The following is a 27,314-nucleotide window of genomic DNA, read 5'->3' on the forward strand; positions in this document are numbered from 1 at the left end:
CGTGTGGTTTCCAAAAGATAAATTTTGGAAAACTGCAAAACCTGGGCAACACGGTGGCTCAGTGGTTAGCACTGCAGCCTTGCAGCACTGGAGTCCTGTGTTCAAATCCCGCCAGGAACAAGATCTGCAAGGAGTTTGTATGTTCTCCCCGTGTTTGCGTGGACTTCTTCCCATTCTACAAAGACATACTGATAGGGAAAAAAATGCACATTGTGATCCCTATTTCATATATCCCTATATGGGGTTCACAATCTACATTGAAAAAAACCCAAAAAACTGCAAAACCTCTTAAGAGCTCTCGGGTGGTCCTGAACTAGATAAAGGGATTCTCCATCCAGTCCGGCTCCGCTTTCTTTAGTTTTTGGTCTGTTTTTAGTATTTTCGTCACCAGGGTCATAGTCTGTCTCCAGCCGCCAGTCCTGGTCACCTCTGCTTGGCCACGGCCTTGCCAAATGATGAATTCCTCTTCGGAGTGGATGATGATTTATTGAGGATCGCCCTAATAAAACACAAACTCTCGCCCTTCCCGCACGATTTGGCCAGTGCCAGCCGCAGACATGACTCGTCACTCAGGGTTGTTTTCTCCATAAAAGGCGACACTTACAATTATCTGTGCGGAATCCACCACTGATTCCAAATAGCCGGCTGCAACTACAACTCCCAGCATGCTCTGACAATCCCCAGTGAGAAGTTCAGCGACTTTCTAGTTATGTTTCGATTCCCTACTGATGCAAAGTTCCTGCTTGTTGTCAGTGAATATCCCAGTACAGACTTATTGCTTCCCACAGCGGAGTGTTTGTTACAATTGCATTCAGTCTTTGTCCTTTACAGATCAGGGTTTTCTCTCGATGATTTGCGGACCCGGTTTGTGTTTTTGCTGATGTTTTGTCGTCTCCCCAGGTGTGTGTATGTGGGAAATCTTAATGTACGGAGTGAAGCCTTTCCAGGGCGTGAAGAATAACGATGTGATTGGTCGGATAGAGAACGGCGAACGCCTGCCCATGCCTCCCAATTGCCCCCCTACACTCTATAGCCTTATGACAAAGTGCTGGGCGTACGACCCGAGCCGGAGGCCGCGGTTTACAGAGCTCAAAGCGCAACTAAGGTAAGAGGAGCCCCCCCGTGGGGTAACGGGCTGCTTTGTTTTTTTTCTCTGGTTTAATAAAGTTTTGTCATTCGAATAAATAAAATGCCTTCATCAGATTTTAGGGGGTTAATTAGGATTTCCTTGAAGTGTTTTGGTTTTTTTCTTCAAAACTATCAAATTTGAGATGATTTGATGATCGGGATCCCCACCGATCACTTGTTTAACCCCTTAAGAACCAGAACTATTTTTGCTCCTTAAAGGGATTGTCCAGGAGTTACAGATCTTTACTTGGAGGCCCGGGGAAGGTAAAGATCATGTAATATATATTCACCCGTCCTGCGCTCCACTGTCTCCAAGGCTGTCCAGTCCATCGATGTCTGGACGCTTTTTCTGCTGAAAGTCCTTCCCGGACGTGACCGCTGAGGTCAATCAGCAATCACAGGAACTACACGCAACATCACCAGGGACATAGGTGAGCGACATCATTCCTGGACAATCCCTTTAAGGACAAAGCATCAATTTTCTTTTTTTTTTTTTTTTTCACCGTTCTATTACAAGCACTTTGTATACATGTGTTGCCATACGTGGGCTTGGTTTTTGCAGTATTAGCTGTATTTTTAATAGCGTCAGTTTTGCTATTGACTTTTGCACTACAAATTTTGCAGTGTTCATTGTATGGTGAAAGCAACATCTGTACGACTAAGGTGACACCAAATATGTCTTACCAAAACATTTTAATGGGGAGTCTGAGTGTGTTGTATTGTTTTTTTGTACAATATTTTATTTTTACGTTCCCCAAGTCCCCCTAGAGTACTTTCACCACTAGGGGGCTTGCTCTCCGTTCAGTATAAGTGCATTGCAGTTCATTGCTCCTGTTATTGAATTGCATCAGGCATTGCATTAGCAGGTCCCTATGATGGTGTTCGTGGGTGCCTTTCTTAGGACCTGGGCTGCCATAGCAGCCTATCACACTACAGGTGACCTGTTCAGTTGTCAGTTTCACTGACTGACACCTAACATGCAGTGGTCACTATTGTGTGCAGCATCTCGAGGGTTAAACAGCCGGGATCGGCATTAATCCTGGATGGGTCATCAGTAACAATTAACATTGCCCCACATGACCCTGTCCTGGTGTAAGGAGTGTAAGTTTAGGTGCACACAGTCCCCGGAGGACGCACCTGATTTATGGTGAGACATGCACCTCATTACGAATCAGGAGCACACTCCAGCGGGGGACGGGAGTATCAAGAAATCACCCCCAAAGTCTATTAGCAGGTCAGCAATGATCTGGCAGTATATGGAGCTGCCCACAGTGTGATATTCTTTTGCAAATCCTAATTCCCTTGATCCACCAGCGCCCCCCGGTTACACATCCAGTTGACCGCTTATATCCATATATAGATATTCAGTTCACACCTATAGGAGTGAGATCTAAACAAGGCGTCCTGATGCGGCCCCTGAAGATTTATCCTACGTTCTCCCGTCGTTCATTTGCGCTGCTGGAGCATTAAATATTTACAACAAGCGGTATGGCGGGCGTATGTCACTGTGAATACTGAGCAGGCCGACAGTGCGGGGGTAGACCTGAGTGGGGGTGCAGGTCCCGGCTCTTAAAGGAGCACCAAACCTAGAAATGAGTGATACCAGTACTCAGAGAGTGTGATCATCTCTTATCAGTCTGCTGCTCTCCTTGTGACCTGAGCACCATTACGGTCAAACAAGAGCAAAGAGACTTAAGGGAGACTTTTGGCAGTCGGACCCCCAACAATCAAATTCTTATCTCCTATCTTGTGGACAAGTGTCCTTGTCCGTACAACCCTCTTATAACATTCTGCAGACAGGGGAGGGAGAGGCTCCTGCTGCAGCCAGTTGTCTTATAGCCTGTTACTGGGCCATGTGCTGGGTCTTGCTGGAGCTCGTGAGACGTACCGAGGAGATATCTTTATAAATTATCAATGAAAGTAAGGCATAAAAGGTATTTATCAGGATTTAGATATGGATGAGCTATGGCTAGGATAGGTCACTTGTATTATTAGGTCGGGGAGATCCAACTCCCAGGACTCCTATGATCTGCTGATAACAGCGCAGCGCTGTTCTCTGTGTAGTGGCCGTTCCTGGGTACTGCAAGTCCGCTACCATTCACGCAAATAGGGATTGACCTTTGGGAGCGAGGTTGTAGCAAGAAGCCCGCTGGTATTGAGGCCGTGGCAGGGAACCACAGAGGAGTGTTCTTTTATTTTTGTGACTATTTTATACCACTTTTATTGAAATAAAATGCAGGAACTCGACAGTTAACACTCTGAGGTGCCGGTAAGGTTTCCTGCTCATCTCCTAAAGTGCCTTGTGGGACCTGCACCGGGTGAATCCCAAGATCTCGGGTTCATGAAACACTAAATATTGGGTATATTTGGGTACATGGAGATGGTCAGGACAGTTTCGGGTTCGCTGCAGTGGTCAAATCCTTTACATCAGGGATAGGGAACCTTCGGCTCTCCAGCTGCTGTGAAACTACAACTCCCATCATGCTCCATTCACTTCCATGGGAGTTCCAAGAACAGCAGAGCCAGTATGCATGCTGGGAGTTGTAGTTTTGCAACAGCTGGAGAGCCGTACGTTCCCTACCCCTGCTTTACATGATATTCTGTATGTATGTAGCTCATCTGATCATGTGGTGCTGTACATATGTAGCAGAGTTGATGTGATCCTCTAGTATGGCATTGTGGTACCTGTGGGGTCTATTTTGCCTATCTGGCTGGGAGACGTCTTACATTTGCCAGCTTCCGGCTAGCTGAGACTGGGCCCACATCTGCGTTAGAGTCTCTACGAGTCGGCCCGTCTGCTTTCATCTGGTGCTTTCAGCTAAACAGAATGTAGCCGTCCGTTGTTCTGCTCCTCTGACACCCTATAGATAGATGGATATATATAGACTGGATCGGCTCTGCTACATCTTCACGTACCATGTGATACTACATTTGGTCCCAGCAGTGCCTTTGTCTCCTCTCGCCGTGTAGACGTGACATTGGGATGGGCGCTATATATTTCTTCGAATTATCTTGTAAATTAAATGTCCTGTCCTAAGACGTCTCGTAAGATCCAATTCCCCTTCTCGATTTCATTAAAATCAAATTTGTAAAATAACTTGTCGACTAATCCGATAAAAGCAGAACCCGTGACCGCGCTCGTCGTCTTCGCGTCTTCTCGTGTCTCTGTACAAGTTTCCTCTCCTTTGGATCAATGGGCATCTTGTGCTCTCACCCCTTTCTTCGGGGGTCCGCTCCCCGGCCCTGAATGAGGCCTCTTGTGAGATTTCGGAGGAATCTGCCTGAAGATCCACTTGTTCTGTTTCCTGTCAATTAGCGCAATCGCCTGCGTTCACGGATAAACACTTCTGAGACATTCCACATCTTGGATTTCATAGGAAGAAGCCAAGACTGCAGACGTTACATGTCCAGTACAAGACGTCTTATTATGGAAATTTTCTTCTTTGGCTCATTAAAAAAATTATAATTTTTTTTTAACTTTTATGAGATTTGGAAGAGACAGGGGTGCAGCCTTGCGGGGAGAGGGGTGCAGCCTTGTGGGGGGTTGGAGAATGCAGCCTTGTGGGGGGAGGGGATGCAGCCATGTGGGGAGAATGCAGCCTTGGGGGGGGGGGGGGGAATGTAGCCATGTGAAGGGTGCAGCCTTGTGTGTGTGTGTGGGGGGGGGGGGGGGTGCAGCCTTGCAGGGGTTGAATAATGCAGCCTTGCAGGGGTTGCAGCCTTGTAGGGGGGAGGGGATGCAGCCTTGTGGGGGGGGGGATGTAGCCATGTGAAGGGTGCAGCCTTGTGGGGGGAGGGGGTGCAGCCATGTGGGGGTTGGAGAACGCAGCCTTGCAGGGGTTGTAGCCTTGTAGGGGGGAGGGGATGCAGCCTTGTGTGGGGCGGGTGCAGCCATGTGGCGGGTTGGAAAATGCAGCATTGTGGGGGGGTGCAGCCATGTGGTGGGGGGTTGATGAATGCAGCCATGTAGGGAGGAGGAGTGCAGCCATGTGGTGGGTGCGACCATTTGGGGGTCCTGGAACCGGTTCACATAGAGGAATTTGCAGCAGATTTTGAGGCAGAGTTCCTAAAGATCTTAGGGTTATTATTTGCTTCAGTCTTTTCTTGGCTGTTTTATATCTGGTTATGATCGGTGACCCCGGTGTCCCCCAGACTCCTGCCCCATGCTTTACACTGCAGCGCTGTTCCCTGAGGTGCCGGCTATAGTCAGTGACCCCAGTATCGCTGCTTTGTGCGAGGTCATCTGACATCTTCCTCTTGTCTTATGCGTTGCTCTGGCTTCTGTCCTTGCTTTACACTGCAGCTCGCACAGCTGTGACCAGTGACCCCAGGATGGCTGCTCTGTCTGTCGGATTCTGCGGTCATCTGAATTGGTAATCTGGGGGTATTCCGGAAATTGGGGCTCAATCCCTGGGGCTTCATGTAACCTCAGCATTGTCCCAAGAGTGCAGCTTTACTGCCAAAACGCTGTCTCTTACGGCTCCACATAGGACATGGGAATAAGGCCATACATTATGGCGGCATTAATCTGTACAGCACAGTATAGCAGCATTACGTGAGCAGGATATGGCAGCATAGTATTAGGTAATGGTTGATCACTATAGGGGAGGACCGAGCACTTCTTTGAAGTATAAATAGGATAATCTATGGGGCCATGTTTAAGGGGGTCAGGTATATGGCACAGACTCTGACCATTTGATAATCCGCCACCAGATCTGGTTAATACCGATATACAGGGATTGGCTTCTCAGTATTGTCACATTGTCTCGCTTTGCTATCAGCCACGTTCAGTTCCTCCCCTGCATCTTATTGCCAAAAACCGGTCATTAAATCAGTCTTGTCTGTAGCTAAAAATACCGCGTTTGGGAAAATGTCACAATGTGACTCCTTGGCCCCGGGTCCTATTATTCTGTGCCGGGATAAGTTATTCAGCAGCTGGAGACGAGAGGCCAGAGCTCTCCCATGGCTCGGGGTCCCTCGCTCCACATCCTGGGCTCTGGCGTTATTTATAATGTGTGGGGGAGGGGGTCCGACACTGGTGGGCGCAGCCGCCGCTATAGCGATATATGTATAATGTGGGGGAGGGGGTCCGACACTGGTGGGCGCAGCCACCGCTATAGCAATTTATATATAATAATATGTGGGGGAGGGGGTCCGACACTGGTGGGCGCAGCCACCGCTATAGCAATTTATATATAATGTGTGGGGGAGGGGGTCCGACACTGGTGGGTGCAGCCGCCGCTATAGCGATTTATATATAATATGTGGGGGAGGGGGTCCGACACTGGTGGGTGCATGTGTGGGGGAGGGGGTCCGACACTGGTGGGCGCAGCCACCGCTATAGCAATTTATATATAATGTGTGGGGGAGGGGGTCCGACACTGGTGGGTGCAGCCGCCGCTATAGCGATTTATATATAATATGTGGGGGAGGGGGTCCGACACTGGTGGGTGCATGTGTGGGGGAGGGGGTCCGACACTGGTGGGTGCATGTGTGGGGGAGGGGGTCCAACACTGGTGGGTGCACCGCTATAGCGATCTATATATAATATGTGGGGGAGGGGGTCCGACACTTGTCCGGTGGGTGCACCGCTATAGCGATCTAGGGGGAGGGGGTCCGACACTTGTCCGGTGGGTGCAGCCACCGCTATAGCGATTTTATATTCCAAGATCTCTGCTTGCTGTCAGTAAAAAGAAATATTCCTTATATACCTTTGGGCGCCATAAACCCCCACAGTATACGTACTTGTCACAGCTGAGGGTTGGTTACAGTTGTCTGTAAGCTGAAGCAATCGGTAACACAAATTTCTCTCCTTTCATGATCGCTTTGTTACAATGTATCTCCCCGAGTCCAGGCTGTTTAGCTCCCAGAGCATTGTCTGTCCTGGATACAATTGTAACAAACCCTCAGCTGTGAGTATTCAGCAGGACATAGATTGTATATAGAATGGTTTCCTTTCACTGGCAGCAAACAGAGATCTTGAAAATCTGGAAAGTTGATCCTGAGAAATGTAGAGGAAAGATGCGGAGATTTACATTCCACGGCGATTATTTACATCCATCCGGAAAACCCGTGTGAGGACGTCTGGAAGGCATGTCAGGCATGCGGAGTTGTGTCAGCGCCGCCGCGCAGCAGAGTGTGTGTGTTATGGTCTGCAGGACGGAGGCTTCTCGTCACATCGCGCATACGGGGGACGCTATAGAAGCTTTCCAACAAGGGAAGTCATTGCTGTCTCCTCCTCTACATGAGTAATATGGGAAATTCTGATTCACTGCTTGGGGGGCTCAGACCCGGCCGCAGATAATGTCACGTCAAGAGGCTCCTCGGCAGGGCAGTGACGGGGCGAGGCTGCGCCACATCTGGGATTTAGTGGCCTTGTCTAGGACGTGCAGGAGCTTTCATGTCACCAGAGAGATTCCAGGCCTTCTCTTAAAGTGTCTGCAGTGATGGCTCCCGTCCAACATTAACAATCCACATAGCAGAGCGGGGAGGCGGCAGCTGCGAGCCCACATCCACATTGTCACGTTAGCCTCTCTGCACGGCCCCGGTAAGTTATGGACGCAGGTTTATGACTCACTTTGTATTGGGAATGTTCAGATGTAGCAGAGTTGAATTTATCATTTACTGCCATGTAGTTTATTGCTTGTCTGCAGCCCTGGGTGACGATAAAGCGCCATTGTGTCTCTAATGCTTTTTCAAGTGACAAGATGTTCCCCAGTTTCTGCTCTGCTGTGTTTGGTGCTGCAGCAGGGACCTTTTGTTCTGTTATAGCCGGTGCCTTCTCTATATGGCCCTCCTGCACCTGGCGCTGTCTCTGCTGTCTTACATGGCATCGCCAAACATCACATTCCCTGCTGAACATGGAGACTTCTCCTCTTTTGTCCTGAATGTGGTGCTGCCTTTTCTGCCCTGCTGTACCTGACGCCTTCTCTCTACCGCCCTGCTGTACCTGACGCCTTCTCTCTACCGCCCTGCTGTACCTGACGCCTTCTCTCTACCGGCCCTGCTGTACCCGTCACCTTCTCTCTACCGCCCTGCTGTACCCGTCACCTTCTCTCTACCGCCCTGCTGTACCCGTCACCTTCTCTCTACCGCCCTGCTGTACCCGTCACCACCTCTCTACCACCCTGCTGTACCTGACGCCTTCTCTCTACCGCCCTGCTGTACCCGTCACCTTCTCTCTACCGCCCTGCTGTACCTGTCACCTTCTCTATACCGCCCTGCTGTGCCCGTCACCTTCTCTCTACCATCCTGCTGTGCCCGTCACCTTCTCTCTACCGCCCTGCTGTACCTGTCACCTTCTCTCTACCGCCCTGCTGTACCTGGCTCCTTCTCTCTACCGCCCTGCTGTACCTGTCACCTTCTCTCTACCGCCCTGCTGTACCTGTCACCTTCTCTCTACCGCCCTGCTGTACCTGTCACCTTCTCTCTACCGCCCTGCTGTACCTGTCACCTTCTCTCTACCGCCCTGCTGTACCTGTCACCTTCTCTCTACCGCCCTGCTGTACCCGACCTCTTTCTACCGCCCTTCTTTACCTGTCACCTTCTCTCTACCGCCCTGCTGTACCCGTCACCTTCTCTCTACCGCCCTGCTGTACCTGTCACCTTCTCTCTACCGCCCTGCTGTACCTGTCACCTTCTCTCTACCGCCCTGCTGTACCTGTCACCTTCTCTCTACCGCCCTGCTGTACCTGTCACCTTCTTTCTACCGCCCTGCTGTACCTGGCTCCTTCTCTATACCGCCCTGCTGTACCTGTCACCTTCTCTATACCGCCCTGCTGTACCTGTCACCTTCTCTCTACCGCCCTGCTGTACCTGTCACCTTCTCTCTACCGCCCTGCTGTACCCGTCACCTTCTCTCTACCGCCCTGCTGTACCCGTCACCTTCTCTCTACCGCCCTGCTGTACCCGTCACCTTCTCTCTACCGCCCTGCTGTACCTGTCACCTTCTCTCTACCGCCCTGCTGTACCTGTCACCTTCTCTCTACCGCCCTGCTGTACCTGTCACCTTCTCTCTACCGCCCTGCTGTACCTGTCACCTTCTCTCTACCGCCCTGCTGTACCTGTCACCTTCTCTCTACCGCCCTGCTGTACCTGATGCCTTCTCTCTACCGCCCTGCTGTACCCGTCACCTTCTCTCTACCGCCCTGCTGTACCCGACCCTTCTCTGTACCGTCACCTTCTCTCTACCGCCCTGCTGTACCTGTCACCTTCTCTCTACCGCCCTGCTGTACCCGTCACCTTCTCTCTACCGCCCTGCTGTACCCGGCTCCTTCTCTATACCGCCCTGCTGTACCCGTCACCTTCTCTCTACCGCCCTGCTGTGCCCGTCACCTTCTCTATACCGCCCTGCTGTGCCCGTCACCTTCTCTCTACCGCCCTGCTGTACCTGTCACCTTCTCTCTACCGCCCTGCTGTACCTGTCACCTTCTCTCTACCGCCCTGCTGTACCTGTCACCTTCTCTCTACCGCCCTGCTGTACCTGTCACCTTCTCTCTACCGCCCTGCTGTACCTGTCACCTTCTCTCTACCGCCCTGCTGTACCTAACACCTTCTCTCTACCGCCCTGCTGTACCGTCACCTTCTCTCTACCGCCCTGCTGTACCCGTCACCTTCTCTCTACCGCCCTGCTGTACCCGTCACCTTCTCTCTACCGCCCTGCTGTACCTGTCGCCTTCTCTCTACCGCCCTGCTGTACCCGTCACCTTCTCTCTACCGCCCTGCTGTACCTAACACCTTCTCTCTACCGCCCTGCTTTACCCGTCACCTTCTCTCTACCGCCCTGCTGTACCCGTCACCTTCTCTCTACCGCCCTGCTGTACCCGTCACCTTCTCTCTACCGCCCTGCTGTACCCGTCACCTTCTCTCTACCGCCCTGCTGTACCCGTCACCTTCTCTCTACCGCCCTGCTGTACCCGTCACCTTCTCTCTACCGCCCTGCTGTACCTCTCGTCCTCTCTGTGGCTTCGAGCACTTGCTCCTCTCCTGCTGTTCCTTTCTTTTGCTGCGTTAGACAGATGGATTTATGGTTTTCTGTTTCTCACCTGCCTCCGTCTCCATCTTGCTTGTGATATTCTCGTCGCACACAGATAGTCCCGTATACTGTAGCGGAGGGGGAGGGGGCTTCCTCTGTAGGACACACAGTGACAGCTGACCCTCCCCGTAACATTCTCTCGCCGCCCGCCATCCATAGTCTCCGTCTCTTTGTATTTTTCAGTACGATACTAGAAGAGGAGAAGCTTCAGCAGGAGGAGCGGATGAGGATGGAGTCCAGGAGGCAGGTGACCGTGTCCTGGGATTCAGGGGGCTCCGACGAGGCCCCACCAAAGGTCAGTCACTTGTAAGGGGGGGGGAGTATTTTATTATATTGTGAAATAAATGGGATTTTACATATTTAGGGGTACAAGATTAGTATTGAACTTTCACCCCCATACCCTTCCAACATGGCTGAGCAGCTTCTGATCGGGCGATTTGCAACCGCAGATATTTGTACTGCCCCAACAACTGGGGGTGCACAGACCGCTATGTCTTAAAGGAGAGACTCTCATATTGATGGACTATCTTGGGACAGATCCTCAATATGTGATCAATGGCGGATCAGCTGCTCAAAGAGACCAGCCTAGTCCTTGTACCGATGACATCAGCTCAGTCCCATTCAAATGAATAGTCCTGAGCTTCAATGTCACGCATAGCCACTATACTGTGCTTTGGTATTACGTGGAGTCGCCCGTCACCATATTGGAAATATCTGCTGGAAACAGGTGCTAGATAAAGCGGTACGTAATAAAACCTCGTCTCAGCCCCAAGCGAGACTCTTATAACTTCCCGCGCTGACATTTTCTCCTGTATATATTCATAGTTTTTCTATCGGCTGCAGAGTTTCCTCTCAGGAAGCCGCTGTCCTGATGTCAGGAGCCGTCACCGCAGCGAAAATAACAAGAACATTCAAGTTTTTTTTTATGTTCATTTTAAGATATTGGCGTTTACACAACGGGAAGGGGACGGGTGGTGCAAAATGGAAAAAAAATGGGACGGGGCGCCACTAAAGATGCCCAGGATAGGATAGAGATCTAGTTGGCCAATAGGTACATCACAATGTCCGCCTCTTGGGACCCCCAGCAATGGGCTGTAATGTGGGGGGATCTATTTCCCTGTAGCACCTCCACAGGAGAAGTGAAGTATTACACATTGGCCATCCGAATCATAGTCTGCCTGTACAATAGAGAGACTCTGGCCAAGAGATCACCACCCTGGACATCAGAGGACATCACACTCCCTCTCCAAAAAAACAACAACACAGAATTCCTTAAAGGGATTTCTGGATCTTAAAGCTGTCCCGGGTGCCAAATATAGCGCAGTACGTTGCATAGTGGCTGTGCTTGGTATTGCGGTTCAGTCCCAATCACTTGAATGGGACTGAGCTGCTGCTGTGCCATGTGACGATGAATGTAAAGCCTTCAGCACTATCTTGTAATACCACGTCTCCCCTGTAGTGGGTGCTGCAGTTCTTTGATCACTAGTACACAAGCCAGACACTTGTTCTGCCTGCACGGGGGCATTTCTGACCCTTGACCCCGGTACTTGAGTAACTTGAACAGTTGTATGAGGTGAAGGGTCCTGATAGGGCGGAGCGGCTGAGCTGTTTATTGATAGGAATACATCTCAGAGGTTAAGGGTCACCCTTGTGGTCTGTGCACCTGTCCCATCACCCCCTGCACTGGGTGTCCTAGGGGACAGCTGCTGATGTGACGCGTCCCCCCACATGTCCGCCGCCTGTCTTGGGTTACACAGTGACCTCTGCTTATTCTTCTCTGTTTTTGGATTGCAGCCCAGCAGACCCGGATATCCGAGCCCGAGGTCCAGCGAAGGTTTCTTCCCCAGTCCTCAGCACATGGTGCAGCCAAACCACTACCAGGTAATGTATAAGGTTATCGGCGCCTCTGCTGAGCTGCAATACCAGGCGTGGCCTGTTCCTTGAAGTGGTGCTGTTTCTGGGGGAGGGGGAATAGATTTCTCTTTTCTAAGTTTATACTATGTTGGTCTTCGTCTTCCCTCCTCTCCCACGTTCAGGGGTACTACTTGTGTTTTGGGGGCCCCCCTGCGGCGATGCAGTTTGGGGTCCGGGTGCTGGTTCCAATTGCTTGAGCCGGGGTTGGAACCATCCTAGTATCGCCGCCTCCTCACGTGCCAAAATGGGTCCCCCGGTATAGGGAGCAGTTTATGGAATAGACGTTTCCATTGGAGACTACAACTCCCAGCATGCACTAGTGGCACACAGAGAGGGGTTAGCCTTCCCCTTTAATCCCTCCATTCCCAGTCGATTCCTATTCTGTGCACAGTCAGGGTGCGTCACTTTATGTCACCGCCTGGAAACCTTTACTAATCGGAACTGGGATTGCAGAGCATGTTGTGGTATGTGGGTTAGACCCTATTAGCAGCTCGGGCGAGCCGAAACACGCGTGTAACATGAGAGAGGATCCTCGCCGCTGTGTGTGCATGTGAGGGGGAAGGGGAACTGCCTGATTATGTAAGTGCTGCCTGGGTTCAGCCGTATGTTCCTCTTAGTCATGCCAGAGTAGTAAACGCCACAGGTAGTAAATCTTTCTATGACCTTGTAAACATTTTAGTTGTGTTACATCATGTCTTCTGCTCCAGTCACATCCAAAGCTGCAACGACAATTCTGCAAGCTGTGCGTGCTCCCCCACATACCGCGCCAGCACTCTGCTGTCTAGTGCACTCATCTGCAAAAACATTAAGCAGCACGGGGGACAATGAGCTGTGTAGATCCTGAACTGGTAGATGGAGGAGCTTTGAATGTGACTAGAGTAGAAGATATGATCTACCTATATAGAGACGTAACTCAAGAGATTAATAGAGGCCTAGTCTGCTGCAAAATTATCTCTCCCATCGGCTGGGGATGTCGGGGTGTGCTTGGAGTTGTAGTTCAGCAGCAGCTCGGGGAACCCTGGCTTAATGAGTGTCTCCCATTCTCCTGTCTCCATAGGTGTCCGCTTACCCCGTTACCCACAGAATCCCCTCTATGGCTGGAAATATCTACCCCGGCCAGGCCACAGTCTTAGATCATCACGACTCCTGGAACCATCGGACGCAAGACATCAACATGTGGCAGGCTAATATGGAGGTACGGAGACAACAACGGTCACTAAGATGGCGGAGAACCCCATAGTGATTGACCTGATACTGCCAAATATTCTCAATAATACATGATGTGATTGTAAAGACCTTTCATGGCCTTCTATGTTCACAGGACTCGGGACCTCTGGACATGAGGTGTTTGGGGCAGGTTCTACCCACACATTTAATGGAGGAGCATCTAATACGACAACAGCAGGAGATGGAGGAAGATCAGCGCTGGCTGGAGAAAGAAGAGCGATTCCTGGTGAGTGTCATCTACACGGCACGTGTTATATGTTACATGGAGGGCAGCATACAAGCGTTGTATCCAGAGACTAAACTCTAATGGACTGAGGTTCCTTGGACCTGTGGGATAAAGTAATTCTGGGGCCCTCCTCAAAAAAAACCCCTAGGAAATAGACCAGCGTGCCCCCTCACATTTGGGTGTTTTCTGTTCTCTGGTACTGTGATGGGCCAATGCGGTACCACCAGAACAATGAACTGCAGCAAATAACCTAAATATGTGAACGTCACTTACCTGTAAGACAGGGGCCTTGGGAGAATAGTTTGCAGACGCCGGGTGTTCAACTATGGCGGCCGCCCGGGAGTCGGGCGTCTGCCATAGCTGCCGGGTGTCTACTATTTTACACACTATACACCCAGCGCTAATGACTCCGGTCGGTTTATGGTAGGTGCCATATAATTCTGCTTTATACCTGGCAGTATCACAGATCTATATAAAACTGTCTCCTGTGTATAATACTACTCCTCTGTACAAGAATATACAAGAATATAACTACTATAATACTACTCCTATATACAAGAATATAACTATTATAATACTGCCCCCTATGTACAAGAATATAACTACTATAATACTACCTCCTATGTACAAGAATATAACTACTATAATACTACTCCTATGTACAAGAATATAACTACTATAATACTACTCCTATGTACAAGAATATAACTACTATAATACTACTCCTATGTACAAGAATATAACTACTATAATACTGCTCCTATGTACAAGAATATAACTACTATAATACTACCTCCTATGTACAATAATATAACTACTATAATACTACTCCTATGTACAAAAATATAACTACTATAATACTACTCCTATGTACAAGAATATAACTACTATAATACTGCTCCTATGTACAAGAATATAACTACTATAATACTACCTCCTATGTACAAGAATATAACTACTATAATACTGCTCCTATGTACAAGAATATAACTACTATAATACTACTCCTATGTACAAGAATATATCTACTATAATACTGCAGCTATGTACAAGAATATAACTACTATAATACTGCCCCTATGTACAAGAATATATCTACTATAATACTACTCCTATGTACAAGAATATAACTACTATAATACTACCTCCTATGTACAAGAATATAACTACTATAATACTGCTCCTATGTACAAGAATATAACTACTATAATACTGCTCCTATGTACAAGAATATAACTACTATAATACTACTCCTATGTACAAGAATATATCTACTATAATACTGCAGCTATGTACAAGAATATAACTACTATAATACTGCAGCTATGTACAAGAATATAACTACTATAATACTGCTCCTATGTACAAGAATATAACTACTATAATACTTCCTCCTATGTACAAGAATATAACTACTATAATACTTCCTCCTATGTACAAGAATATAACTACTATAATACTACCTCCTATGTACAAGAATATAACTACTATAATACTGCTCCTATGTACAAGAATATAACTACTATAATACTACCTCCTATGTACAAGAATATAACTACTATAATACTACTCCTATGTACAAGAATATAACTACTATAATACTGCTCCTATGTACAAGAATATAACTACTATAATACTGCTCCTATGTACAAGAATATAACTACTATAATACTGCTCCTATGTACAAGAATATAACTACTATAATACTACCTCCTATGTACAATAATATAACTACTATAATACTACCTCCTATGTACAATAATATAACTACTATAATACTACTCCTATGTACAAAAATATAACTACTATAATACTACTCCTATGTACAAGAATATAACTACTATAATACTGCTCCTATGTACAAGAATATAACTACTATAATACTACCTCCTATGTACAAGAATATAACTACTATAATACTGCTCCTATGTACAAGAATATAACTACTATAATACTACTCCTATGTACAAGAATATATCTACTATAATACTGCTCCTATGTACAAGAATATAACTACTATAATACTACTCCTATGTACAAGAATATATCTACTATAATACTGCAGCTATGTACAAGAATATAACTACTATAATACTGCCCTTATGTACAAGAATATATCTACTATAATACTACTCCTATGTACAAGAATATAACTACTATAATACTGCTCCTATGTACATGAATATAACTACTATAATACTACCTCCTATGTACAAGAATATAACTACTATAATACTACCTCCTATGTACAAGAATATAACTACTATAATACTGCTCCTATGTACAAGAATATAACTACTATAATACTGCTCCTATGTACAAGAATATAACTACTATAATACTACTCCTATGTACAAGAATATATCTACTATAATACTGCAGCTATGTACAAGAATATAACTACTATAATACTGCAGCTATGTACAAGAATATAACTACTATAATACTGCTCCTATGTACAAGAATATAACTACTATAATACTACCTCCTATGTACAAGAATATAACTACTATAATACTACTCCTATGTACAAGAATATAACTACTATAATACTACTCCTATGTACAAGAATATAACTACTATAATACTACTCCTATGTATAAGAATATAACTACTATAATACTACTTCTATGTACAAGAATACAACTACTATAATACTACCTCCTATGTATAAGAATATAACTACTATAATACTGCTCCTATGTAAAAGAATATAACTACTATAATACTGCTCCTATGTACAAGAATATAACTACTATAATACTACCTCCTATGTATAAGAATAGAACTACTATAATACTACTCCTATGTACAAGAATATAACTACTATAATACTGCTCCTATGTACAAGAATATAACTACTATAATACTACTCCTATGTACAAGAATATAACTACTATAATACTACCTCCTATGTATAAGAATAGAACTACTATAATACTACTCCTATGTACAAGAATATAACTACTATAATACTACTCCTATGTACAAGAATATAACTACTATAATACTACCTCCTATGTACAAGAATATGACTACTATAATACTACTCCTATGTACAAGAATATAACTACTATAATACTACTCCTATGTACAAGAATATAACTACTATAATACTACTCCTATGTACAATAATATAACTACTATAATACTGCTCCTATGTAAAAGAATATAACTACTATAATACTACTCCTATGTACAAGAATATAACTACTATAATACTGCTCCTATGTACAAGAATATAACTACTATAATACTACTCCTATGTGCAAGAATATAACTACTATAATACTGCTCCTATGTACAAGAATATAACTACTATAATACTACTCCTATGTACAAGAACATAACTACTATAATACTACTCCTATGTACAAGAATATAACTACTATAATACTGCTCCTATGTACAAGAATATAACTACTATAATACTACTCCTATGTACAAGAATATAACTACTATAATACTGCTCCTATGTACAAGAATATAACTACTATAATACTACCTCCTATGTATAAGAATATAACTACTATAATACTAATCCTATGTACAAGAATATAACTACTATAATACTACCTCCTGTGTACAAGAATATAACTACTATAATACTGCTCCTATGTACAAGAATATAACCATATAATTTCTGAGCTCCGTCCGCCATGTTGTTCCTTTCTTATATCCTATTATGACATCTTCAGACCAAGCATTTGGGCAATTACCCCCAAGCTCAGGTTTTTTTTCCTCTTTTTGAGACGTGAGATATTGTGTAAGTTCATCTCGTGCAGAGACCGTTGAGTCTTTCATGTCACCGCTATACGCGGCCTCTTCACCACTTCCCTGACCCTTTAAAGGAAATCTGCCGCCAATTTTTTTTTTTTCATTAGATTTTAATATCTGTTTTTTAAAACTAATCCCTTTTTACGATTTTATTTATTTTTTCCCTGATTGTAGATTTTTTAATTCTATTTTCTGTCCATGATTTTGGGGGCGGCCATCTTGCCTGAGCTTCTCCTCTGCTCTGTGAACAGCATTTAGTGACCTGCTTTACAGCACAGTCATGGCCATAGGCAGCAATACTCTGGTGCTAACTCATTGAAGTCTATGGGAGAGTTTTGTAGACATGACCTTTGCAGGGAGGGGGAGGGGCTATGCTGTGACATCATCTATTGTCAGCAGTGATGTAATGATGGCTCAGTGGTGTTATCTATAGAGGTGTTACCTTGTTATGAAATCCTGTCTGTGAGATCACCTACAGAAATGGCAAGTGTCTATTATTAGGCTTAGTGGTAAATTAGTAAAAAATTGCAGGACTTTAAAAAAAAACAAAAAAAAACACTTAGTGATATATGAAATATATATAATCAAAAAGTTGTAAATGGGCTTAAGACGACCAATAAAGTTAGTTTAAAAAGTAGGGCTCAGCCCGCAACCCTAGGGTTAGGAGTATAGAGAGTTGCGGAGGTGGACAGTAATAGAGGGGAGTAGATGACTATAATTGTACATATAAGGACCCCTCGCTCCCAATTGCTGCTACCCTCAGACCTCAAATTGACATACCCCCCCCCCCCTTACTTTCTACGGGTTCTGCAGCAGCTCTTTCTTAGTCAACAGTCTTATCAATGTGCACCGATGTGCAGGGCTCCCCCTACTGACACATCAGACGCAGCACCTGAGGTGGGATAGGGCTTCCACTTGTCTATTGCAGTAGGGAGGTCACTGTCCCTTTAAATACCCCCAGTCTCAGGCCACCATATAGGTGCTGCAGAGCGTCATCTATAAGGTTACCCCACCTACCAGCCTGTGCCCCCATTCATGCCCTTGGCCTGTGTCATCCCCGGTGTGTCCCGTGACTCAGGTCTCACGAAGCGCACGCACACCGCCCCGCTATACGGCAGCTCTCCGGGGCACAGCGAGCCCTGATGATTATTTATGATCTCCTCGCTCTTCCTGTATCACAACCTCCCTCCTCAGCTTGTGCAATGCTAAAACCATTCAGTAATTGGCCCCACTTCCAGTCCGGCGGCGGCAGCCAAGACGAGCGCACAGCAGCCTTCCTCCCGCAGGAAACTGGAATTAATGCTGCAGCTCGTCGTCTCCTGTTTGTTCTCGGGAGCCGAGCTCAGATCCTGCGCGCACCATGCAAGTCTTCAAGTGTTGTGTGGGCAGAATGGTAGGGGTTAACTCCAGCCGCGATGGTTTTGTAGTTTATTTTTCGCCTCCGTTTACAAAGCTGTGGATTTTTTTGGATATTTTTATCTACAACTTTTTTTGTACTTTTTTGTAGAAGCCTGACGTCCGGCTTTCCCGCGGCAGCATAGACCACGTAGACGGGAGTATACCGTGTCCGGTAAGTGTCCGCTCCCTCCTCTGCGGGGAGTGGTGTTGTCATTGATGTGGCGCAGCTGGTATTGCAATATGGCGGGGGTCTGCAGGTGGCGTCTCATCCAGTCCAATGTCAACGTTTTGCATCTTGTTTAATGCACTGCTCTGCCGCTAACAATGTCCTGATCTGATGGTTTGTTACAGTTGCATCCTGTTTTGTCTCGCACGGGATTGTGGAGATTATGCATGCAGTTGTAACAAACACTCAGCTGTGAAAGCTGTATGTACATGACGGCAGGATTGTCCCCATCCACAGACAGCAAGCAGAGTCCTTAGTCACATGTCGCCCTGTAATCTCTGAGCTCTTCGCCTCTGCTACATCGGCTGTCTGTGCACATGTCTCAGGGTTAGGTGGGGCTGGAAGGTGCAGCCGTGCGGTTTCTTGGCGGGTGACTGATATTTCCTCCTTGTCAGAGGTGCGAGGTTCTAGTCGCCTCCGACATATGTGACCCCGTGTGAAGAGCAGAACATCTGTAATGATGTGCAATGCTCTGCAGGTAACTCTGCACCCTGCCCAATTCTTATAACTTTTATAGAACATTGCCATTCTGGAGTCTGGGAAAGCTGGGTAACCACCGCTATGAGATGTTATAATGAAAATCCAATCTGTCACCCAGCTTTCCTACAGCCCAAATAGCAAATCTGCTGTACTAAGGGGTCTGGGAGTGCATAAGTAGGCCACATTGCCATTCTGGAGTCTGGGAAAGATGGGTAACCACCACTATAAGATGTTATAATGAAAATCCAATTGGTCACCCAGCTTTCCTAGACTTCTATGTAGGTATTCTGAGATAGGCCATAATGCCATTCTGGAGTCTGGAAAGATGTGTGATCACTCCTGTGACGCTTTATATTGAAATCCAGCGGTCACCCAACTTTCCTAGGGATCCAAGTAGCATATGTGCTGCGACAAGGGGATTGAGTGTGTATAAGTAGGCTGCATTTCCATTCTGGGCCTGGGAAAGATGGGTATCCACCTCTATGAGATATTATGATGCAAATCCAATCCATAACTCAGCTTTCTAAGGATTCTGTCCAGCTGTTCTGCACCACTAAGGGGTTGAGAATGGTTTTTATGTAGCCCAAATTTCCATTCCGTGGATTTGGAAAGATGAGTGACCGTTCCTGTGTGGGTCAGTGATGACATCTAACTGATCACCCAGCTTTCCTAGAGTCTTGAAAAACCTATTTGAAGTGGTAAGAGTTGGGTCTTCCATGAATAATAAGGTAACATTTGCTTTCTGGAGCTTGGGAAAGGTGGATAGTGGACGGTGGGGCACCAAAATGAAAACCCAGCTGGTCACCCAGCTTTCCTAGAGTCCAGAAAGGCATATCTGAAGTTGTATTTTTGGAGTCTGGATGCTTAAGTAGACAACATTGCCTTTAAAGGAGTGTAGGAAAGATGTGACTGTCCCTATGGGGCACTGTAGTGAAAATCTAACTCGTCACCCAGCTTTCCCAGGAGCAGATAGACATAGAGGATTACACTTTTGCCTTCCTGTGTGTTGGGAGGGGGGAGGGGAAGCTTTTGTGGAGTCTCCCGAAGCTCTTGGTGACCGACAAATATTTAGCTCTGCTGCGGATTCCTTTCCCATCCCATGTAATGGTCGACCTCTCGGTTCCTGGGCGAGCGGCGCTCGGATGCCTGTGGTGGTGGGAAGTCCATGAAAGGATAATGGACGAGTCCCAGGTTTAGATAAGACGACAGCAGCCGAATTCCACAAATGTCGTCTCCTTCCCATCCCAGAGTAAGAGTCTCCGGCCTCAGAGCTGCCATCTTGTCACTGCCGGAGCGCCGCGGTTCTACCTGCCGTATAGACCCCGCCCCCTGACTGCGTACGGCTGCGACGCTGCTCAGAATGGATTCCTAAATAGTTGACAGACTGCAAAAAAAATATTTTTAAAAATAAAAAAAAATTCCCATTTGATATAAAATTTCTATAAATTTTTGGGATTTTTTTCCCGTCACCTCATTGTTTATCCCTCAACTATTTTTGGGAACATTTTTTTAATCCGATGTTTGAGAACGGAGACGTCTGCGGAGCCGCCAAATATCACAAGGGGGGGGGGGGGGTTCTACGAAGATAAAGGGGGCATTAACCCTCTGAGGGTCACCCGAAAAAATGCAGCTTGGAAATGACGGTTTAATGTTAATTCGGGTCAAGCAGTGAATGGGAAGATTTATCTGGGACCAACAAGACCCTAAATCCAAGGCGGGGCCCCCGATGAGCCGGCGGGCCCATAAACTGGTCAGGTGTGGCCGCCATATTCTCTAATCCTGGACACCCCTCAAAGGGGGCTTTTCAGGTCATCCGGGAAGCACAGGGGGGCTAAAATTAAAGTAGGAGCTATAGTCGCCTCCCTCCGATTCTCCATTCTGGTGTTCCATTTTGTGTGCCCACTGTCACGTTGGGCAACAGTGACGTATTAGCAGTGACATCACGGAGTATGTGAGCGCTGGGGCTGTGGGGGTTGTATGAGCGGCTTCTCTCACCTGTATTTATTATAAATGAGGATTGAGTTCACAGCAGGCTGTAAAATGAGTCGCACTTAATGTAATCAGTTGTGCTGGCCTCTGGTGGTCAGTGTGAGAACTGCGATAATTCAGATTGGCTCAGCATTATCCATAGATCTGTGTGACGTCTTACTGCTGATGTTCCGGGCATGCTCAGTCTATTCATAACGTAACCTCCCGATTCTCGCCGTATTGATGACCAGATATAAAAGAGTTGTTTTTTTTTCTTGCTTTTTGTGTCTTGCAGGCTGGAAACCAGCACATCTATCAGCCTGTCGGGAAACCAGGTGAGCAAGAGAGAGGTGGGCCCCCTGCTGGCACATCTGGGTACTGGGGCGTGTCGGTGCTCACTGATTCCCAATGTGCTGGACAGGATAGGGTTAAAGGGGTTTTCCAACTTGGTGTGACCTTTCCATAGACTGTAATGTCCCAGGCTCAGAGACGTCAGAGAGGACGTGGGACCCCTGTGGGTGGGAGGGGGGTCTTGTGGGTCCCGTCTGGTTTGAGAAGGTCTTTGATAAATGGCGACTTGTCACTTAAAATTTTTAAATCCAGTAAAGCTGATCCCGGGAGACCTGTCACCTCTTATAGGGAGTCTGTCGCCTCTTATAGGGAGTCTGTCGCCTCTTACAGGGAGTCTGTCGCCTCTTATAGGGAGTCTGTCACCTCTTATAGGGAGTCTGTCGCCTCTTACAGGGAGTCTGTCGCCTCTTACAGGGAGTCTGTCACCTGTTATAGGGGTCTGTCGCCTCTTACAGGGAGTCTGTCGCCTCTTATAGGGAGTCTGTCGCCTCTTATAGGGAGTCTGTCGCCTCTTACAGGGAGTCTGTCCCCTCTTATAGGGAGTCTGTCCCCTCTTATAGGGAGTCTGTCCCCTCTTATAGGGAGTCTGTCCCCTCTTATAGGGAGTCTGTCCCCTCTTATAGGGAGTCTGTCCCCTCTTATAGGGAGTCTGTCGCCTTATATAGGGAGTCTGTCGCCTTATATAGGGAGTCTGTCGCCTCTTACAGGGAGTCTGTCGCCTCTTACAGGGAGTCTGTCGCCTCTTATAGGGAGTCTGTCGCCTCTTATAGGGAGTCTGTCGCCTCTTATAGGGAGTCTGTCGCCTCTTATAGGGAGTCTGTCGCCTCTTACAGGGAGTCTGTCGCCTCTTACAGGGAGTCTGTCCTCTCTTATAGGGAGTCTGTCCCCTCTTATAGGGAGTCTGTCCCCTCTTATAGGGAGTCTGTCGCCTTATATAGGGAGTCTGTCGCCTTATATAGGGAGTCTGTCGCCTCTTATAGGGAGTCTGTCGCCTCTTACAGGGAGTCTGTCGCCTCTTACAGGGAGTCTGTCGCCTCTTACAGGGAGTCTGTCGCCTCTTACAGGGAGTCTGTCGCCTCTTATAGGGAGTCTGTCGCCTCTTATAGGGAGTCTGTCGCCTCTTATAGGGAGTCTGTCGCCTCTTATAGGGAGTCTGTCGCCTCTTATAGGGAGTCTGTCGCCTCTTACAGGGAGTCTGTCGCCTCTTACAGGGAGTCTGTCCTCTCTTATAGGGAGTCTGTCCCCTCTTATAGGGAGTCTGTCGCCTCTTATAGGGAGTCTGTCGCCTCTTATAGGGAGTCTGTCGCCTCTTATAGGGAGTCTGTCGCCTCTTATAGGGAGTCTGTCGCCTCTTATAGGGAGTCTGTCGCCTCTTATAGGGAGTCTGTCGCCTCTTATAGGGAGTCTGTCGCCTCTTATAGGGAGTCTGTCGCCTCTTATAGGGAGTCTGTCGCCTCTTATAGGGAGTCTGTCGCCTCTTATAGGGAGTCTGTCGCCTCTTATAGGGAGTCTGTCGCCTCTTATAGGGAGTCTGTCGCCTCTTATAGGGAGTCTGTCGCCTCTTATAGGGAGTCTGTCGCCTCTTATAGGGAGTCTGTCGCCTCTTATAGGGAGTCTGTCGCCTCTTATAGGGAGTCTGTCGCCTCTTATAGGGAGTCTGTCGCCTCTTATAGGGAGTCTGTCGCCTCTTATAGGGAGTCTGTCGCCTCTTATAGGGAGTCTCTTGTGGCCTCTTATAGGGAGTCTCTTGTGGCCTCTTATAGGGAGTCTCTTGTGGCCTCTTATAGGGAGTCTCTTGTGGCCTCTTATAGGGAGTCTCTTGTGGCCTCTTATAGGGAGTCTGTCGCCTCTTATAGGGAGTCTGTCCCCTCTTATAGGGAGTCTGTCGCCTCTTATAGGGAGTCTGTCGCCTCTTATAGGGAGTCTGTCGCCTCTTATAGGGAGTCTGTCGCCTCTTATAGGGAGTCTGTCGCCTCTTATAGGGAGTCTGTCGCCTCTTATAGGGAGTCTGTCGCCTCTTATAGGGAGTCTGTCGCCTCTTATAGGGAGTCTGTCGCCTCTTATAGGGAGTCTGTCGCCTCTTATAGGGAGTCTGTCGCCTCTTATAGGGAGTCTGTCGCCTCTTATAGGGAGTCTCTTGTGGCCTCTTATAGGGAGTCTCTTGTGGCCTCTTATAGGGAGTCTCTTGTGGCCTCTTATAGGGAGTCTCTTGTGGCCTCTTATAGGGAGTCTCTTGTGGCCTCTTATAGGGAGTCTGTCCCCTCTTATAGGGAGTCTGTCGCCTCTTACAGGGAGTCTGTCGCCTCTTACAGGGAGTCTGTCGCCTCTTATAGGGAGTCTGTCGCCTCTTATAGGGAGTCTGTCGCCTCTTATAGGGAGTCTCTTGTCGCCTCTTATAGGGAGTCTGTCGCCTCTTATAGGGAGTCTCTTGTGGCCTCTTATGGCACAGTGTTACACTACACATTACATCATCCTCTGTTATGTAGGTCACTCAGTGGAGAAACCACTCTGAAGCTTTATGTAAATGAGTCTGTTGGTGCACTGGGGGCGGGGCCTGGAGCGCTGCTCTTGCTGCTCAGACCCCCAGCACTTCCTGTCTGCGCCACCATTTGCAGTGACAGTTCACCCTCCCACTTTTGTTACATCATCCCCCCTACCTAACCACAAAGCAGTGCCCCCGGAGATGAAGCCCCGCCCCCAGTGCACCCGCTGCCTCATATGTAAGTTGTTGTTCTCCAAATCTACAAAAGTGACCTACATAACAAAGATCTATTGCTGATCACTGCAATGTGCTGAATATGGCTGGGGAAGGTGATAGACTCCATTAAAGGGATGGTATAGCGGTTCCCTGCCCCCTCCCCTCTGGCCGTAGCCTCTAGTTCACACTGGTCCTGGTTGTTCGCCTCTGACAGACTTCTCTTCTTGCATTTCCAGATCACTCAGCTCCACCAAAGAAACCCCCTCGCCCGGGAGCCCCCAGTCACCTCAGTAACCTGGCCGGACTGAACAGCGCCGGGGACAGCTACAACGAGGGAGTGAAGGTAATGACGCAAGTGCGCGGCGCCATCATGTGGTTATAGATAGACCAGGGTGGCAAGATGGCGGCTGCTTCAGATAGATAAGTGATCTATAGAGTCAGGCGCTGCTCTTGTGATCCCCCCCCCGTAATATAACGTGTGATGGGACGTGTAAGATACAGCGCGCCGCATAGAAGCAAGTGATAGTCCGAGTCATGGCAGGGTGACACTGGGGGGTGAGGGGACAATGGCAGGGTGACACTGGGGGGCGAGGGGACAATGGCAGGGTGACACTGGGGGGCGAGGGGACAACGGCAGGGTGACACTGAGGGGGTGACGGGACAACGGCAGGGTGACACTGAGGGGTGAGGGGACAATGGCAGGGTGACACTGGGGGGGTGAGGGGACAATGGCAGGGTGACACTGGGGGGCGAGGGGACAATGGCAGGGTGACACTGAGGGGTGACGGGACAATGGTAGAGTGACACTGAGGGGGTGACGGGACAACGGCAGGGTGACACTGAGGGGTGAGGGGACAATGGCAGGGTGACACTGGGGGGGTGAGGGGACAATGGCAGGGTGACACTGAGGGGTGAGGGGACAATGGCAGGGTGACACTGAGGGGTGAGGGGACAATGGCAGGGTGACACTGAGGGGTGAGGGGACAATGGTAGAGTGACACTGAGGGGGTGACGGGACAACGGCAGGGTGACACTGAGGGGTGAGGGGACAATGGTAGGGTGACACTGGGGGGGTGAGGGGACAATGGCAGGGTGACACTGGGGGGTGACAGGACAATGGCAGGGTGACACTGGGGGGTGACAGGACAATGGCAGGGTGACACTGGGGGGTGACAGGACAATGGCAGGGTGACACTGGGGGGTGAGGGGACAATGGTAGGCTAATACTTGGGGGTGATGAGACAATAAATGAAATGTTGGGATGCCGGGCCCTCAGCACATGGTATTTGTAGCTCCTGCTGCATCTCGGGCCCTGCGCACTAGAGCGCCCCCCGGTTCTGTGCACTAGAGCGCCCCCCGGTTCTGTGCACTAGAGCGCCCCCCGGTTCTGTGCACTAGAGCGCCCCCCGGTTCTGTGCACTAGAGCGCCCCCCGGTTCTGTGCACTAGAGCGCCCCCCGGTTCTGCGCTGGACACGGAGCAGCTGGCTCTGACGCGTCTATTATTAGCCCTCGCTATTTTTTGGCGTATAAATCAGATCTGAAGCTCTGGAGACCTCGGTGATTTTCCATGGAAACTTCTGAGCCTCTCGGATTCCTGCAGAGGTTTTCCTCGCTCGCTCGCAGTGACCAGTCAGCGCGTTGTTTATGAGCGGACCCTGCCAGGCCGGCCGTGGCGCCAAACCACAGAGTATGCACAAACTAGCAGCAGCTGTGCGGCCACATGGATAGTGGTGTGTACTGCGCCACGGCCGGAGGTGCCATCCTGCAGGACTGTATGATCAGGGCATGGCGGGGCCCGTGCGGGGTTTTAGTGCTTTCTTGGTTTGCAGTGTGGGGTGATCCCAAGAAAATCTCATAAAACCTAAAAAATCCAAAAACACTGAAGACCTGAGACTTCCGGCCCATTGCCCCCTGGACCCCCCTCTGCCCCCTCCCCACCTAACCCCACAGTATGGGCCACGTTCAGGTGTAGGATTTGCTTTGCATGGTGTGTATTGCTGCATGCGCTGTGACTATAGCAGGAGACCTCCCCCCGTCCCCCCCCCATATTCTGCATGGTTCGCTCTGCTGCATTTATTAATTTCCTGTTTTTTGTTGTTTTTCCCTTTTTTTTTTTTTTTTTTTTTTCATTTCTCTGGTAAATCTTTATTAACCCTTCCCTCTCACTCTGCTCCATCTTAGCCGTGGCGGGTAAGCACTTTGTGTTTGTGTCTGTGTGTGCGCCAGCTGGACACGGGGTCACATGAGGGGAGGGGGGTCACATGAGGGGAGGGGGGTCACACGGGGTCACGTGGGGGGCGAAGGTTAAACAATGTAACAAAAACATTCTCCAATTTTTTATTTATAAGACAAAAGACTTTGCTGTTTCTCTGCCCGGGCGGCGTCTCCGGGGACCCCTCCCCCACCTTAGGTTTTGGGGCTGTTTTTTCGGGGCACTCGGTTCGCTGCATTAAACTCTCTCGAGTCCTCGTGTCAGATGTGGTTAGTAACCAGCGCGGGTAACCAAGACAAAGAGGCGGGCGGGTGCCAAACCGCAGCCCCGCTGAACGCTTAACCCTGTAGAGGAGGCTCCGGAGCCGTCAGCCTGACGTGGAGCATTGCCAGGGCCTACAACCAAAAGTATGTGACCCCCCTAGCATCACATATAACCTAAAGGGAGACCCCCGGCCTGCTAGAGGGACTCTCAGAAGGGGCACCGGGTCTGCTCGAGGTGACTGCCCTGCCGCGTGCGGGGTCTTATAGACCAGACATGGCCTGCTAAGGATTCTGGGAAAAAGTATAAGCAAGCCTGGTGCAAAAAGGAGAACTCTAGCGCCACCTTTTGGAAGGGCGCCCCCTATAGACCATTGCCTGGTTATTCTGAACCCCGAGATATTCCACCTTCAA

General features: G+C 48.3%; 1 protein-coding gene across 30 annotated transcripts in view; it reads left to right on the plus strand.

Moving 5' to 3' along the window:
- PTK2 (protein tyrosine kinase 2) overlaps window positions 1-27,314 on the plus strand; it is a 161,894-nt gene that overhangs the window by 132,002 nt on the left and 2,578 nt on the right. For 21 of the 30 annotated variants that reach the window (XM_075270076.1, XM_075270078.1, XM_075270077.1 and 18 more), the window contains 8 exons: window positions 901-1,105; window positions 10,346-10,457; window positions 11,957-12,043; window positions 13,134-13,271; window positions 13,398-13,529; window positions 18,814-18,876; window positions 21,674-21,713; window positions 24,664-24,770. In XM_075270076.1, coding sequence (XP_075126177.1) covers window positions 901-1,105; window positions 10,346-10,457; window positions 11,957-12,043; window positions 13,134-13,271; window positions 13,398-13,529; window positions 18,814-18,876; window positions 21,674-21,713; window positions 24,664-24,770 — 884 coding nt within the window. The remainder of the gene's footprint in view (window positions 1-900; window positions 1,106-10,345; window positions 10,458-11,956; window positions 12,044-13,133; window positions 13,272-13,397; window positions 13,530-18,813; window positions 18,877-21,673; window positions 21,714-24,663; window positions 24,771-27,314) is intronic. The other 9 variants (XM_075270061.1, XM_075270067.1, XM_075270069.1 and 6 more) reach the window with 2 other exon arrangements.

This window comes from Leptodactylus fuscus, chromosome 4 (genome assembly GCF_031893055.1).
Source record: "Leptodactylus fuscus isolate aLepFus1 chromosome 4, aLepFus1.hap2, whole genome shotgun sequence".
Taxonomy (NCBI): domain Eukaryota; kingdom Metazoa; phylum Chordata; class Amphibia; order Anura; family Leptodactylidae; genus Leptodactylus; species Leptodactylus fuscus.